The following is a 16,995-nucleotide window of genomic DNA, read 5'->3' on the forward strand; positions in this document are numbered from 1 at the left end:
AGGAGCAGTCGAATGTAGTGAAAATCCATCACCTTTAGTGTGGAATGCTACATTTGGAAAGATCCGTTCTGATGTAGAAGCTCACATTGGCAGAGTTGGAAACATTACTTACGATTGCAAAATCACTACGTGTTGTGCAGATCAGCCGGTGCACTAATATCTCCTAGTTTATCAATCATCAGTTTTTTAGGCGAAAAGATCCTTCTTTGGTATGAAAGGACATTCATCTAGTATGTCTTGTTTCTACTGTCTGAGCGAAGAAACACTGTACAAGCGGGGTGGTGTAAGCCGAAAAGAACAACGATACGGAAATCTGACTGTGTTGGATTCCAAAAACGGAGAAAATGGATTCTCATCGAAAAGTTCTAAAGTTGTAGAGGTCATTGCACCTTACAATACTCCGATTGACATTTTGCACAATACCGGAGAAGGACTTTTTGATCGTATTCGGAAAGGTATACACTAATAATATTCCAGTATAGTACTGTAGCGATACCTCTATTTCCAGAAATCTTTCCTCCAGATACAAAATTTATCCGAAAGTCAGACTTATTCGTCATTGATCCCAGCTCATTCGCGCGTGATATTCGTCGAGTATACTTGCATTCCAATTACGAGAAAATTGAAAACCTTCGCAACGGCTCAGATAAAACTCATGTAGGAGACTGCAAAATTACAGTACAAAATTTTCGTTTTCAGCACCTTCGTCTCACGCTTGCTCTGACAGCCCTAGATCAGATTCAATGAAACCAAAGGCTAGACTAGTTCTAATAGCCTTAGGATTTCTGACAAATAAGATGTACAGTAATACGCAAGCTCCAACATTGTTCGATATTCAGCTGTCGGCCGCTGCAGCTTGGTATTTGGCGGAAGCTAATAAGGAGTATATCACAATGAAAACCCACGTAAGCAGATAGTGGTATTTATGAAGTATTAAGTTGCATTCAGGAACTTTTGTATCATCTAGCAGATGTGAACAAACTTTTTGGAAACACCGGGTTATTATCTACATTCAGCTTTGAGAGCTTCTATCAGTTTTCATTATGTGGTTACAGTACTTCCATCACACGTTTCTTCCTTCAAAATGCATGCACAAAGTTCGTCCATTATTTTCATTTTATCAATCCTCAACCCTTTAATAAGTTTAGGTTCCTCCTACATACAAGTTTGAGAAGAGAAATCGTCAGGCGTTCGAAACCTCTGGGAACCGAGTCTCTCAAACGTTTTTTATCGTTAACACCGGATTTGGGAAGTAGCCATGTGACATGGGATGGGAGAATCCGAGATGTGCAAAAGATTGATAAAGAAAACATTCCGATTGAATCGGTTTTGTATTCTACCATGTATTTGCCTCTTGGATCTTTAATTTCCGAGTATAGCTCCCCTCAAACAAACAACGATATTGTTTTTGCGAGCTGTAAGGGACGTAAGACGTGTTTTCGATTTGTTGCAGCAGTGGTTACGACGAGCCTTGTAGGAGCGTTAGTGGAGCCGATCGAGGCTGTTTCTGAAGATCGAAAACTGATGGATTTACGGAAAATTCGCAATTCCTTATCAAACGCAGATTTTTATTACTACTCGGAAATGGTTAATCAGTTGATAAATTATGAAGGACTAGTCGAGGGTTCTCTTTCTGGGCGCCGAGAAGTTATTCCTGTAGACTCGATTCTAGGTGTCGCTTGTTATGTTAGTACTGAATCTTCTAGTATTTTTGTGCAGGCCAACGGCGCCTACATTCATAATTGAAAAGATGAATTTTAATTTAAGCTAAGTTGAATTTTTACTCTCGATTGTTATATATGACATTTTTCTCCGTTAATTTTCAATGAACTTCTCAATCGGAAAAAATATCGAATGGGGATAGATTTTAAATTTTTAGGCAATGCATTATCTAACACCCAATAGATCATCAAGACCAGCTCCTTACCGGCTCCCTTTGACTACAAGAACAAGCCCATCTACATCTTCTTCTTCTCGATTGTTTGTTGATGAGAATCAGAGGAAACATGCTCGTGGAACTGACTACACTCGTGGAAACTTGTATACAGCCACAGTGAACCAGAAATGGTCCCCAATAGGATTCGCAGCTACACAGTTGTATGATATGGAGACCGGAAGTGCATTTGACCGGGAAACATGTGAAGTGAGCAATTCTGTAGAACTATTAAAATAACATAACCTCTATTTTTAGCGCAACATCGAAAAAATGATCAAGAATGACAGAGACATCGACTACATGGAGTGGCTCAATTTGGCAAGCAAATGTCGAGAAGAAGGGAAAGATCTTCTTGAAAAGTTCTCGCTGGGAATGGCCACTCAGACGGCACTGGTAATTCGAAACAGCAGTTCAAAACAAAATCTTGTCTTTTAAGAGCAATGCCAGAAATCGTCGTGCCCCCCGAGAAACGAAAACAGTATCCAATTTAGTTGGAAATATCGAAAAAAGAGGCTTCTCCTTGGATTCAGCAAAATGCTTCGACGAAGAATTAGAATTACCGAGTCGAAAAACATTTCGATTGTCGGATATTCTCACAGAAAATGTAGTATGCAATTGGACTTCAACTCAATTTGACGCTCATACGAAACGCTTGGCTCTTCACGTCTGGGATGCAGTCAGTTTGAAATTAGAACCTTGCAGTAATACTAACGATCAGATTGCTCTTGCAGGTTGATAATGCCGACGAGCTTTTGGTTTGCTATGGGTCTTCTCAAAAGGAAAACAAATATGTTCCTGTCAACCCTTCGATTTTCACGAAAATGAGCGGTAAGATTACTAATCAATACGTTATCAAGTCAGCGCATACTCAGACTACATCATCGCGGGTTTTGGTCAAACGAACAGCCAAGACCGAAAAACCCAAGTAATTTCCTATCTTCAATCTTCACTCGAGAATAAATTGTGAGTTTGTCCAAGTTTTCAGCTAAAATACCTCATCTACCTATATTCAGAAATAGAGTGAGAGCCCGATACAACGCGAAATTTGGAAAATCCCAAAGTGAGCAAGCAGCGATTTGGCTACATGATGAACTAATGAAGGGAGAGGCATCAGAATTGAAATCGTGAGTTTTTAAATTCAAAAAATTACCACTCTTCCGCTCAGTCGCACTTCAAAAAATGGAGAAATCGTAAAGAAAAATCGAGGCATCGCCATTTTCATCCAAAATAACCTCACGTTGGTTTCATCCTAGAAGACTCCGCGACCAATAGTGCGGGCTTCTGAAAATTTAAGCGGAGAGTACCTATATATTCGGCAATTGCACACTAACCGCGTTTCTTCGGTGATATAAATCGATTTCTCGTCCCAAAATCTTAAATTCCATCCGTAATTAGCAGAAATTTGTGCTCAGAATTCGATTTCATCCGTTTTAAACATGGCTCCGTTTTCTTCTCGATTATAATACTCTTATATAATGACGGTGTTTCCTGAAAATTCGTGCGGCGAGTACCTTGAATTCTAATAAAATTAACTAACCGTTCAATCCAACAATTCTGATCATAGTGAGTCGCGAATAGTCGTAACAGAGTGCATTGGCTGACTTTTGTTAACAAATAAAATGAGATGTACGCAAATGCGCGTCACGGTGTCGGCAGACTGGGCAGTCGAGTCGTCGACCGTACCTCGCAGTTGCCAAAACGTAGGAAAATTGAAAATAAGTCCGTCGCTTATTAGAAATAGTTCCGAATTCATCAAAGAGAAAAAGAGACAAAAAACGATATGTTTCTAACAACAAAACAAAAAGCCCAATAAACACATTAAGGAAAAACGAATTATGGGTCATCGGCTGACGAAAAACTAATTTCAATATTTTCGTTCTATTGTTTCTTCCAATTTTTCTTTTCAGACATCCCCTGAACTTCAATTCGAGCAATGTTAGTGGCGAAGACGCTCCCAACTTCAGCGGAATCCCAATTACGACGGATCTGGAGACGATGTCGACGACAGCATTGATATTGAAGGCTGCTAATGTATTTTGGAGTTTAAGGAAGTTTTCTTTTCCCATCACATTGTTAAATTGTTCTTTATTTGTTGCTTTTTTGTTATTGAATAAACATCGTTATTATTCTAATTCCTTATTTCGCATCGAATATTTTTTTTTTAATATTTGCGATAGGTCTATTATGGATAGAGTTTTCGCGATAGGTCTATTGTAGGTTTCGGAACAAGCCTATTATGAGTAAAATCGTCCTCAATTGGTCTACAATAGGTCTATTGCAGAAGTTTGTTCGCGATAGGCCTATTATTGGTCTATAATAGGCTTCGTGCCATGTACCCAAATCACCTACGCGCGAACCATTTTTCACCTATAATAGATCTTGCGCGAATCACCTGTGACATGACTTCAACCGAAAACCTCTTGAAACGCGCGCGCTTATAAAAGGAGGTGTTTCGTAGCAGCCGACATCTCGCGACTTACGCCGCCCACTATACTTTGCATTACAAACGACACTCCGCTGTACCGCGCGTTGTTTAGCGAGGACTCTTTTAACCCTGTTTATCAGTTTTCAAGCCTTTTTTATCAGTTTTCCAGCGTTTTCCAGGTTTCTTTCGGAAGAATGAAGCATAGAAACGAATTTCATGCTGTCGGAAACCTGAAACACGTGTTATCTCGTCAAAAACAGTGAATTTCAAGAGAAATCATCTGTTTTCAAACTTTCAGGTCTTTTCGCCTTTTTCAATACTCTAATCACTGAAATTAGTCAAAAATTAGGCGAAAAATGACCGAAAATCGTCAAAAATCGACCTGAATTTGTCAAAAAAGACTGTCTGAAAATATGCTAAAATTGAAATAAAAGTCTTGTAATTGACCTAAAAAATGAAATAAAAGGCTGAAAATGCTGAAAAAATTTTCAGCATTCAGCTTATATATCCCAATTTTCGTATTCTCAAGCTGAAAAATCGAAATTTTGGAGCTTTCAGGAATTTATAGAGAAAAATAATGTGATTTTGAGATTGAGAAAAATAATGTGATTTTGAGATTTTTAAAGCTCAAAATTCCCTTTTTGATTTTGAAAAATCGATTTTTCATGATTTTTTAGCACATTTTTGTCCAAATTTTACTGTACGAAAATGCCAAAAAAAATCTGAAAAATACCCAAAATGTTTGGAATTTTAGGATCATTTGAAAATTTTGTAGTTTGGTCGAGAATCTTCTAGAAGTTGTGTTTTCAGTTTAAGAATTTCTTGTTCCCATTACTTTTTCTTTATTATTTTTCATTCAAAAATTTATTGCTATTTTAAGAAGTATACATTTTCAAACACAATGTTATACACCATCAATCCTGCTGTGAAAATCGACGCAGAGAAGAAAGAAGTCCACTCGATACCATGCAATATACAGTACACCGGAGCAACGGAAGTTTCTGCAAATTTCATTCGTGAGCAGATTGAAGGGGAATCCTCTCAACGCGGAATGTTCCGCGGGCGGGGAATGGAAGGTGCCGATTGGAAAGCTCCGGAAGGGTTTGAAATCCACGTGCTGAAAGAGAGAAAAGGTTGGGACAGTAAATATCATACGTTCAGGTGGGCTGGCTGATAACTAGTTCCTAGAACTAGATATTCAGACAGTTTGGTACCAATTGATAGATCTGGACAGGGCCCATCACGCCAATATCATTCCGGCCTAACTCCATTGCGGTAACATGCCACAACCTGGGTTTGAATGAAAATGCTCGACTAATTTGACGAAAAGCATATTTTTCGACATTTTATCGGACCGGAATCCGGCTTGAATGATACGAGCGTGATCGGCCCTATCGAGGTCTATCATTTGGTACCAAAACCGTCTGAATATCTCGTTTCAGAGATAAGTTTTAAGCCTGCCCGCAAGTATGGGCTATTCATACAGTGTTTCAATTTGAGGTCCAAAAGGAGCTGTGCTAGATATCGAGAACCGTACGGACGCTATAAAAGTCTGGCAGTGGGACCGAACTTGTGGAGAACACAACGCTGATCGCACTTCAATAGCCCGAGCTTCTGCATACCTTCGAATTGCTCAGTCGCTAGCTAATGATTGAATCTCTATATTTACAAACTACATATCTTTATCACTAACAATCACTTTTTACAATCAACCTCCACTAATTTTGATCTCTTAAAACTTTGAAATACATGTTTTTCTGTCATACCTGATTTCTTTCCCGTTTTTGGTTTTTATACCAACTTGCTATCATATCCTCTCCCTTAAAATTTGTATCGCAAACTTTCAATGTTTTCAGAATGGGTAGAGTTTTCAAAAAGAAAGGCGGAGCTAAAAGAGAAGCTGAAGATGAGAAGAAGGAAGAATTTGTGATAAAAAAAAAGGCCAAGAAGGAAAAAAGTCCGGAACCTGAGCCAGAACCCGAATCAGAGTCGGACGATGACGTTGAAGATGTGAGTGACGAAGAGGTCGAAGATGAGGATGAGGATGAGGAAGAACAGAACATCATGGATTTCGACTTCGAGGGGTCCGCGCCATGTGACGACGACCGAGATGGAATCGTAAACATGCTTACCCAAACTTTCCTGCGTACAGATATCGACATGAAAGCGATGGCCGAAAGCATTATCTCCAAAGCTCCGCATGGATTAGTTCTTACGGTAATTTATCGAATTGAATGAGTTTTTTTTAATTCACATAGTCATTTCCAGCAAGCATATGACGATGAGCAAACTGAAGAAGATTTCATGGTTTACGGACTGTGTACCACTTTGGCGTTGAATGAAAATAAAGAAAACTCACCGAAATTCATCAAGGACATTTTCACCTACTTGTTGAACCGCGCAAAGAAGGGAGCACCTACTGAGATCTACAAGAAAATTGAAGAGATTCAAGAAGCAGGAGATGGAAAGACTGGACTTTTTGTGAATGAAAGACTTCTCAATTTTCCAACGATTGTTGTTCCACAACTCTTTGAAAGTATTAAAACAGATGTGGATAAATTCGAAACCAAGTACAAAACCATCGTCTACATTCAGAAGTTGCGAATCGCAGAAGGTGAAGAGTCGAATGCTGGTAGTTCTTCTAGTGAAGCGCCACCCAAGAAGAAGGGAAAAATGGGAAAGGCGGAGAAGAAGAGAGCTGCTGCTGCCGCCCTCGCAAACGCTGAGATTGAATTTGATAATCCAGAAGATAGAATTCTCTTCCAGGTAAAAACTCAAAAAATGTATTAGCTAGAGCAAAAAAATCATGGACAAGTTTTCAGCTGAAAGAAGGAAAGGAAGTGCATTTCGATTTTCCTGTTCACATGGACGTAGAGCCTGGAAGCAAATTTCATACAATCGAGAAAGAAGGAAAGAAGTACAATCCATTCCGTCGTCTTGTTATCATGGATGAAAAACGCTTCGATGCTTTTTTGAAGAAGGGATGTGACAGCATTGTCGTTTAAATTTTTAAAAAAATTTAAAATTAAAATTTTTTTCTATTCGCTGTCTATTTTTATGATCGTTGTTGTTGTTGTTTTCATGTTTTCACATTTTATAAAAAACTTTTTTTTTTTGCATTTTGAGAACGTTTGACTTTTTAGTTTTTTCAAAGCTAATATCTCGGTATTGTCGAACTGACACCTGAAAATCTCGCGGTTGGCCAGGGATGTTCGGAATGTCGGAAATTCTGAAGTAATTTCAAAAACTCGGAATTCCGATTAATTCACGGAAATTCAAAAATTCAAATTTGAAGTAGAAATTTCAATTTTTCATCACAAAAACGCCGAAAATGGTGAAAATTGACACAAAAATTTCGACAGCTCAAAAAAATAACAAAAGTGATTCCGTTCGAGACCCGCAAGGAAGTTTTTCGCGTGCGCCTTTGACATACAGTAGTTCAAAAATCGAATACTGAAAGAAAAACTTTGGAAATTTTCCGGTCGGAATTTTCTGAATTCTGTTCCGAACATCCTTTAACGGATTCGAAATTCTGAAGATTTGAGTTTTTACCGAGCCGCCTCGTAAATCAAAACAAACGACGGATTTTTTTCAATTCGGAAATAAAATTCCCAATACGATTGTTTTCGAATTAATAGATTTTTTCCGGAATTTCAGACAATGTCTATGGAAAAAACAGTTCGATTGGCGACTACAAAACTTGGAGAGAACATTCGAAACGAGTTGTTTGGTCCAATCCAGGAAGCATCTCGGAAACCATATCCCTTTGGCGAGTATTTCGTTTTGATTTGACCTAAATAAATCACTCTTTCCAGGTCTCGACCCACGCAATACGTGGTGCGTTCTCTCGGAGCTTCGCTTGAACATGCTGCTTTTGGATTTCAAGCCAGTCGGAGTCAATCGAAGTTTGAACATGCTTGCGCTGATCGACCGTATGAACGCGATTTCCGATGATGAAGATGTGTGTGTCAAGATTTTCTTGAATGGTATTGTTATACATATTTGTTACTCCTAACTACATAATTTTCAGACAAAGATACAAAGGTTTTTGAAGCCCAACGTCGCAATTTGGAAACAGGACGTCGAGGAGGACGTCATACTTTCGCACCCAAGTACACACTTCGTCCTACAATGGAAGTTATCAAGGCGAAACTAGACACGTATTTCAATATGGAAGTCTGTGAGAAGAATGAGTCAAACCCCGCCGGGTTCGCTGATACTGCCGGTGAATATGAACTTCCGGAATATCTACTAAAACAGATTGCGGTAAAAGAAATGTGAAAGGATCAATAAATAATTCTAAAAAGCCTTCAGAACGGAACCCTAAAGGAACAGCCGAGCGGGAGCTCGTCGAGCGCGACGGAGACGAATCGCCCATCATCCGCACAGAAGAAATCCAATCCGAACCCGAAGAACCCGAAGAACCAGACACCGAAAAACAGGGAGTAGACAATCGCTTGAAATCGACATGCAATTCATAAAAATCTCATTTTTTTCGATCCCAACGTTACAAAATCATATCTCTACCTTCAATTACACTTTCTCTTAACCCACTTGACCAGATCAAATAAACTCTTGATTTTCAGCAAAATTTTTTTTTCTTTCAACTTTATATACAAATCTATCTGAACGAGTTTTTACTTTCATTTTCAGTTTTCATATGGGATGAGTTTTTGTGAGTTCTAATCAGTTTCTCATAGGTTTTATGTCTTTTTTCGACTGAAAATATGTCAAAAACAATTATTGGGATGCTTCGAAATCAGCCCCCGATACCAGTGGTGAACACCTACTGATATTTTTGATACTTTTTGAAAAATTGAAAAAAACTCAAGCGGGGACTGTTGTTGCGCTATTTCGATTTTCTATACAAATGATTTTCTTATAAGAATAAGGTGAGTTTTCATCTGAATTTCGGAGAAATGCCGAATAGGAGCTATTAGAATTGGAATTTGAACCTGGTGGCAGGGAATCGTTCGGAACCACTTGCATCAGTTTATGAGTATCGCTCCTCCGAACCTTCAAACAACTGTCTGGTGCGCCTTCGGTGCGATTTAACCTATTTATTTAAGGGTCCCGTCAATTATATTCAATTTTCAAGCTTCACAAAAAATGTAATTTTCACATAAAAATTAATAAATCAATCAATATTAGGTCACATCCTCTCCTTCTGACCACAATTAAAAATTCCACATATTGAAAAAAATAACGCTTTTTTGTGGCAATACACTCTCTCTAAAATTTATTACTCGTTGGATAATTTCCACTGGCACTTTTTCACTGGTAAGAAGCTCTTTGCACGCTGCTTATTGTAGTTTCTTGTCTTTCGATTGGTGAAAGTGCGAAAAAAGTTATAAAAGACCCCAGGGTCGCCATGTTTGGTGGTTCATGGCTAGGTGAATTCATTTTCGCTGAACGTCCCCCTTTCAAAAATGATCCAATCGAAGATTCAAAAAAAGAAACATCAATAAACAGTGTTGGCATAGGCTTCTGCCACTGAAGAATCACTAATGGAAATTTTGTCAACGGTAATGGGCCAACGAGCCTAGTTTGTTGGGTTTTGGAAGGTGACCCCATTGGAAGAAAACCTTGTTTCCCTTTCATGTACTGAGCCTCTACGTGGCGAAAGGGATCAACAGACGAAAGTCTGGCTAATCAGTACACTATTTAACTTTTTTTTTAATGTTTAGCTTTAATGTTTAGTTTAAAGGTGTTTTTTAGTTGATTTTGACGATTTTCAGAAGACTGGATTTCGTCTTTCAGGTTTCCAACCACTTTTTTTACATTTTCAGTACAAAAGCCAACCAAGAATCAACTGAAAAATATGTTCTTTGTAAATCTTAATGACCGGTACTGTAGATATTCATAAAAGAAATACCTCTAAAATAAAATATATAAACAATAATAATATATAAACAATAATATAATAATAAAATATATAATATATATAATATATATATAATATATAATAATAATGGATAAAAAACCTCTTACATTTTTTTAAGATGCCTGGTGCGCCTTCGGCGCGATCTAACGATCCGGTTGAAACTGGGTTAGGTCGCGCTGAAGGCGCACCAGCAAGCTGGTCTACAATAATAGTCTTTGACTTTGATAGTTTGTCTATTTTTCAGATAAATAAAGTTGTCGTTTCCATTATTATTCTGGTACCAAAAGTCGGAGCTGTGGAAGAGGAGCCGTGGCCACCAGATTTTCTCTTCAACTGCTCCGCCAAAATAATACTTATGTTTCACTTCTTGGTGCCCCCATGCTTCTCCATTCCGCTAACGCGTTCCGTGTACATCGATTTTCCACTCCCCTCCTTTTCTTTTCTTCTTCGGCTTCTCCCGTTTTGCGTATTTCTTTTCCCTTGTATCAAGTTCTTCCTAATTTCTAAACTCCTCCTAATTGCCTAATCACCCATATCGAAATTCCTAACTATCAATTTTCTGATGAAATCATTTGAAAAAGAAGGATCAGGCACATGTTTTGTCAGCACACATGCGTTCCAATGGGATGATGACAAAACACACAGACACGGGATCGAAAAAGATGACAAATCACAAAAGAAAAGTATATAAAGGAGAAAATAAGTACAGTTTAAAGACCAATCTAGCCAATCACTATTTGCTCTGTTTTCTGCTTCTTATTAATTAAAAAATCACATTCAATTACTGTAAATACTCTCAAAGAAGGCAAAAAAAAACTGTGAACTTTGAGCTCATATATCTCGGTTCCTGTAGAAGATATCAAAAAGTGATCAACAGGTAAAATATTATTGATATTATGACAGAGGTTTAATCAGTTAACAACTTTTGACATCTTTCACAGTAACCGAGGTATATGGCCTTAAAGTTGACGGTTTGGCTAGCCTGCCATTAACGTTTTTACGGTTGTTCTTTCCTTACCCTCCATTGGCACCTAGTATATTATCCTACTACTGGATTCATATCTTTGTAAAGTGATATCTGTCTATTTCTCTACTCCTCTCCTGCCATTCATCTGTGTTGATTGACCCTTGTCTCTTATTCTGGCTGATGCAACCGTCTGCCGCGTGCCGCTCAGATTGAGGGGCGGGAAGCGGACACACATCAACGCTTCTCTATATAAATTCTGTTTCCGCGAGAGCCCCCTACACACTCTCTTTCAAATGTATTTTCGTTTTATCAGAAAATTTGTATTTTATCGGCCGGAATTGAGGTTAGTTGGTTATCAACTTGTGATAGTTGAGGAAAATTCAAAGTTTCGATGACATTTGTTTTGTCTTAAAATATTGTAGTCGAGTGTGATATTTAGAAAGTTTTTTTTGATTTTCAATGTGTTATTGACCATTGATAAAGTAATCAGAGTTTTGTTTTTTGGGGTTTGAAGATGTTCTGGCTACTACGAACAAAACTTTTTTTTTCATTAAAATATTCCTAAAGTTATGTATTTTTATAAAATTACTCCGAATGAATACATAAAAAATTGAAAAATTTCAGAAAAAAGTTATTAAAAAATTAGAAAAAAATTCAGAAAAATTCGAAAAAACTTGAAAAATAAAAAAACATCTAGAACATTTCGGAACAATTCAGAAAACGGAGTAAAATTTTGGAAAATTGCATGAAAAACACATAGTGGCCGTGGACTAGGATTCCCGCTACCCTGTTGGACGAAAACTGAGCGCGCCGCCTTTTTCAGGAATTTTGAATTTTTCGAAGTAATATTAAGAAAATATATAAATCTGGGAACATTTTAATGCAAAAAATTTAATCGGAGCCCCCTTATAATGCAATAGAACATTCTTTCGGGATTACCGTATTTCTTCTTATAACAGCCCACCCAAACCCTCAACTTTGAGCTGAATTATCTCGTTTTCTGTGAAAGATATCGAAATTTTGTTAACTGATAAAATATTGGTGATATTATGATGAATAATTTATCAGTTGACAGTTTTTTGATATCTTTTACAGGAATGAATTGAGCTCAATGTGGACGATTTCGGAGGGCATCTTTTAGAGGAAATACGATAATTACCTAGTGCCTTCAATCATATTTTTTTTGAATTAAAGTAATTTTAGTTTTTATGTACACCAATTAAAAATTCAAAAATTTTAATGCCAAAATTTTTTCAATCTTTCAGTGTTTCCAGTTTTGTTTGGGTGAGAAAATTTTGAAACAGATCCACTGCTAGAATCTCAATTCACACAAAACCAAAACTTTTCCTGAACTCTGAACTAGTGATATCATTAAAAGTGAAGTTTAGTCTTTCTTTTTTCAAATCATTTAACGGTTCAACCAATTATTTTATAAGGAATCGTAAAAATTCTCTCTAGATGTGACTTTGGTCATCCAACGTTCTCTGTGATTCCTGCAAAACCAAATTGCCTTGAAATCTTATCAGTTGCTGTTTCGAAAAAACCCTCCGTCAGAAATATCATCATTTTTCTCCTCTTCTCTCACTCTCATCCACTGATGTTTTGAACTTGAACTCTTCCCTTTCGTATCTTCTTCTCTGCTCCAATAAAACATGTGGTGGCTGGTTTTGCAGTAGACAAGACACACAACGTGTTTGAATTTGATAAAGAGGGAAGATAATGAGAAAAGACAGTGTCTAACGAATGGATTTCGATGACATGTGTCTCTCGAAAAACACACAAGATTCACCCCACGTGTTGGCTGGAATTTCAGACGAAACATGTGAGAGTTTCGGTAGATAAGAAGAAGAAAGATCAATAGATAGATCAAGTGGCCAGGGGTGTTCAAATCGAACGATTACGTGATTATAGTCATACGATTCGAAAGTACATTTTTCGTCAGAAAACTGCAAATCTTTCCAGGTCAACAGGAAGTTCTTTCTCCTAATAGAAGCCCACCCAAACCAACCACCGTAAAATTTGAGCTCAATATCTCGATTCCTGTAATAGATATCAAAAATGTTTCAACTGATAAAAAATTGGTGATGTTATGATGAATAACTTATCAGTCGACAAGTTTTTGATATTTTTCTCAGTAATTGAGAAAAATTACCGTAAAACCTCTAATAGAACGACACCCGGATCGTCCACTTTGAGCCTATATATCTCATTTTCTGTGAAAGATATCAAAAAGTGGCTAAAAAAGTGGCTAGTAAAATGTTGCTGATATCCTGATAAACATTTTACTAGTTAACCACTTTTTGATATCTTTCAAAAGAAGTGAGATATATAGGCTCAAAGTGGACGATCCGGGTGTCGTTCTATTAGAGGTTTTACGGTATGTAAAAATTTCAAACATTTGGCAACTGACAATTGATTTATCATAATATCTCAATTTTTTATCGGTTGACAAATCTTTGATATATTTCACTGGAATCGAGATAATTGAGCTCAAAGTTGTAGCCAACTTTCAGACTTTCAGCCGCCGTTCGCACGTTTTGCGGCAACCCCGCCTTACTGGTGGATTTTGAGCTCAATTATCTCGATTCCTGTCAAAGATATGAAAAAGTTGTCAACGGATAAATTGTTTATCGTAATTACAAAAGTGTTTTGTCAGCTGACACATTTTTGATATCTCGCTTAGGAATTGAGTTTAAACTTGCAGAGTGGGGTCTCTAAAGGTTTTACGGTAGATTTTAAATTCAGTCTAATCCTTTCCAGATGAAAGTTCGTGGATGTATGACAGTCTATCCAAAAGTTCAATGCATTTCCTATACGTTTGAAGTTGAACACCCGACTCTTTGCGAGCTGATCCTCTGTTTAGCTGAGAATAGTGAGTTTAAATTTTTCTTTAAATATATCTGTTGTGATTTTCAGGTGATGTTCCGAACGACCGATTCAACAATGACTTGTTCCTAGTGGTCTATAATAGAGATAACAAGCTTATTGGATTGACTCAACATGTTTTAGAGAATCGAAAATATAGAACAGGAGTAATGACAATAAATCCAGGAGATGAAGTGATGATTTTTGGAATGGGAACAACGATGAACAGAAAAAGATCAACTACAGAAATAAGAGCAACTCTGATTGAAGAAAATAATAAATTGAGTAAACGATTCAAGTGAGTAGTATTCCAAATTGGAATTTCCATTCCAATTCACTTCATCATTATCTCAATTTCAGATACGCTTTGATGAACATCTTCGACTCATTTGATGTGGATTTGGATGGTCTACTGAATAAACAAGAAATGAATTTCTATACGGTAGCCAGTGGAGATTCAGAATTGACAGATCAAGACTGGGAAGTGTACCTGAGCAGTTTTGAGAATCGAGATGGAGGTCTTACTATGAAAGGATTCATTAAAATCCACGAAGTCGAAGCCAATGATCCAGAAGGGAATGCTGGAGCAGATTTGTGGCATTCGTTGCATTGTCTCGGTTACGATACTCAGTTATCTTCAGTTTATGGGTGTTCTTATGATATTGAAGTTCACACCAGTCGCCCGGTTCGAATGAATCCAAGATTGCAATACGTTGTCAAAGAGCATAGAGCATTGTAAGTAATCAGGAGTTATTTGAATTTTAAATCGAATCAAACTGACCAAATGAGACTAGATCCAGAAGTCTGGATTAAAACAACTTCAAAGTAAAAAAAAAACAATAAGAAACAATTTTATTCAATCTATTTCAATACATATGGCTATGGGTTATACTCAATTGAGACGTTCTTAGGACATACCATTCTGCCTCCCTAGAACTGCCAGACGGAACTGCTTTGCAACTCCATCTGTCGTATTGGTACATTTGACGGTGATACGATCGTTGTTGGTATCATAAGAAGAAACATTGTACTATATTTCCTTAAACCATCCACCTTTTCAAATCATTTATTTAGGAGGTTACCGTAATTTTATCCGATTTTTCAGTTTTCAGTTAGAAATTTTACACTTTGAGTGCTTACAAAAGTACTTGGTACTTGCCTCATTGATTTTAAATTTTCTGTAGTTATAAGACAGATCTAGAGCTTAATTTTTGTAGTTGATCACTTGGGTTCAAGCCAATGGGTCAGAAATCGCGCCCCAGTAAACGTCAGATTCTATAGAAAAATTCGCTGCTGAATTATGTGGCTGAGGATCAAACTTTTAAACGTTGCACGACAAAATCACGGGTTGCAACTCGTCAATTAAAACTAATTAGGTCAAATCCACGTCAACTTGGAAATTATTAAATTTCTTCTGGCCTAAAAGTTATTTGGGGCGCGTTTTTTGACCCGTTGGCTTGAACCCAAGTGGTTGATGAGTTGTTTGCGAATAGAATTTCTGGGAAGATACATCTAGAATTAACACTAGAAGTATTTTTTTTCAAAACTGTCAACTTTCAGCTCAGTTATCTCGATTCCTGGGAAAAATATCAAATTTTTGTCAACTTATAATTTATTTATCATAATGTCAGAATAATTTTATCAGTTAACAGATTTTCAATATCTTTCACAGGAATCGAGATAAGTGAGCTCAAAGTTGATATAGTTGGATACCGAATTTCCTCCAATGAAAGGCTCACCTAAGCGATTCGCTTTGAGCACAATTATCTCGATTCCTGTGAAAGATAACAAAAATTTGTCAACTGGCAATTTGATGAACTTAATATCACCAATATTTTATCTGTTGACACATTTTTGATATCTTCTATGGAAATCGAGATAAGTGAGCTCAAATGTGGCAGCCCACTTCAGCCGCCGTTTGTCCGCTTTTCGGCAACCCCAGCCATACCAGTGAAATTAACACTACGACGTTTTTTTGTCATGAAAAAACTTCAGCTTTTTATTTCAGCATTTTGGAAAACCTCTACTATTTGGGCGAAGAAGATGATCGCTTCGAAATCCGACCACGACTTTTCAAAACTGATTATTTCGGTCTTCTAATTGCAAGAAGAGAAGAAAAATACGCCAAAGAAACGTATAGAATACAATTAAGCTCACGAGAGCACCTCAAAATCAACTTTCCCCATCAGGTGGACCACATAATCAGATTTGCTGATTCTGATAGTGAATGGGTAATTTTTCAAAAGTCTCTTTTTTGATATGACTTTTGTTCTTCCAGGTTCTAATCGCTTCATACACCGTCACTGATCCGGATGCTCAACTGGAATATATGCTGGAAAAAGTTCAAAGAAGTTCTTCTAATTCTACATCTCCTCTTCTCAGAGCTTGATAAAGATAATAAAGATAATGAATTCATTTAAAACTGTCAAACTGGTTCAATTATTGAACAAAGTGCTTGCAAAAAAGATAAAAACTTGTGGAATGAGGACACGAGGTATAAGGGGACATATTGAGATACTTGGAAATAAGAATAGAGAACAATCGAGTTTTTAAAAAGTTTTGTCGATTATTGAGACGACGGATGCCAGAACTGCTCGAGGTGTTGCTTGTTCTTACGGTAGCACTTCTCACCATATCTAAGAAAAGAAGTTATTTTTTATTGGCATTGTTTTCTTGTTTTTTTTTGTCATTCTAACATGGTGGCAAGCTTTCAGTACAAAAATTGGAAAATAGGGGCGTCCTTCACAAAACTGAAAATAGCGGAAAAACTAGGAATTTTCGAAAAATTCAGTAAATGCAAAGTTTTCAATCTAGATCTGTTTCACACCCTCCAAAGTTTTCAAAGTGATCGGATACTTGACAGCCGAGCACCAGACTCCTGAAAATGGTCAAAATCAACTGAACCCTCCCCCCCCCCC

The 16,995-nt window shown here is 37.2% G+C and overlaps 4 protein-coding genes across 4 annotated transcripts in view; all 4 read left to right on the plus strand.

Annotated features, from left to right (window-relative positions):
• The window catches only part of CBG11214, a gene marked incomplete at both ends in the record, with an annotated part of 807 nt that extends 325 nt beyond the window's left edge, over positions 1-482 (plus strand). The window contains 3 exons of the mRNA XM_002630432.1: positions 191-230; positions 378-455; positions 478-482. Coding sequence (XP_002630478.1) covers positions 191-230; positions 378-455; positions 478-482 — 123 coding nt within the window. The remainder of the gene's footprint in view (positions 1-190; positions 231-377; positions 456-477) is intronic.
• A 1,400-nt stretch (positions 483-1,882) lies between these two features.
• On the plus strand, positions 1,883-3,064 carry CBG25532 (the record flags this gene model as incomplete). The annotated part of the gene is made up of 6 exons (XM_045242097.1): positions 1,883-2,143; positions 2,192-2,329; positions 2,373-2,612; positions 2,668-2,764; positions 2,809-2,899; positions 2,950-3,064. The coding sequence occupies 6 exons, from the start codon at positions 1,883-1,885 to the stop codon at positions 3,062-3,064; spliced, it is 942 nt and encodes a 313-aa protein (XP_045099148.1).
• A 3,154-nt stretch (positions 3,065-6,218) lies between these two features.
• On the plus strand, positions 6,219-7,366 carry CBG11215 (the record flags this gene model as incomplete). Its single annotated transcript, XM_002630433.1, has 3 exons — positions 6,219-6,578; positions 6,630-7,127; positions 7,184-7,366. The coding sequence occupies 3 exons, from the start codon at positions 6,219-6,221 to the stop codon at positions 7,364-7,366; spliced, it is 1,041 nt and encodes a 346-aa protein (XP_002630479.1).
• A 6,606-nt stretch (positions 7,367-13,972) lies between these two features.
• CBG11217 lies at positions 13,973-16,466 on the plus strand (the record flags this gene model as incomplete). The annotated part of the gene is made up of 5 exons (XM_002630435.1): positions 13,973-14,084; positions 14,129-14,375; positions 14,438-14,812; positions 16,086-16,308; positions 16,356-16,466. 5 exons carry the CDS (start codon positions 13,973-13,975, stop codon positions 16,464-16,466), a joined length of 1,068 nt encoding a protein of 355 aa, XP_002630481.1.
• Between the last annotated feature and the right edge of the window lie 529 nt (positions 16,467-16,995).

This window comes from Caenorhabditis briggsae (genome assembly GCF_000004555.2).
Source record: "Caenorhabditis briggsae complete genome, chrII, whole genome shotgun sequence".
In the NCBI taxonomy this organism is placed as follows: Eukaryota; Metazoa; Nematoda; class Chromadorea; order Rhabditida; family Rhabditidae; genus Caenorhabditis; species Caenorhabditis briggsae.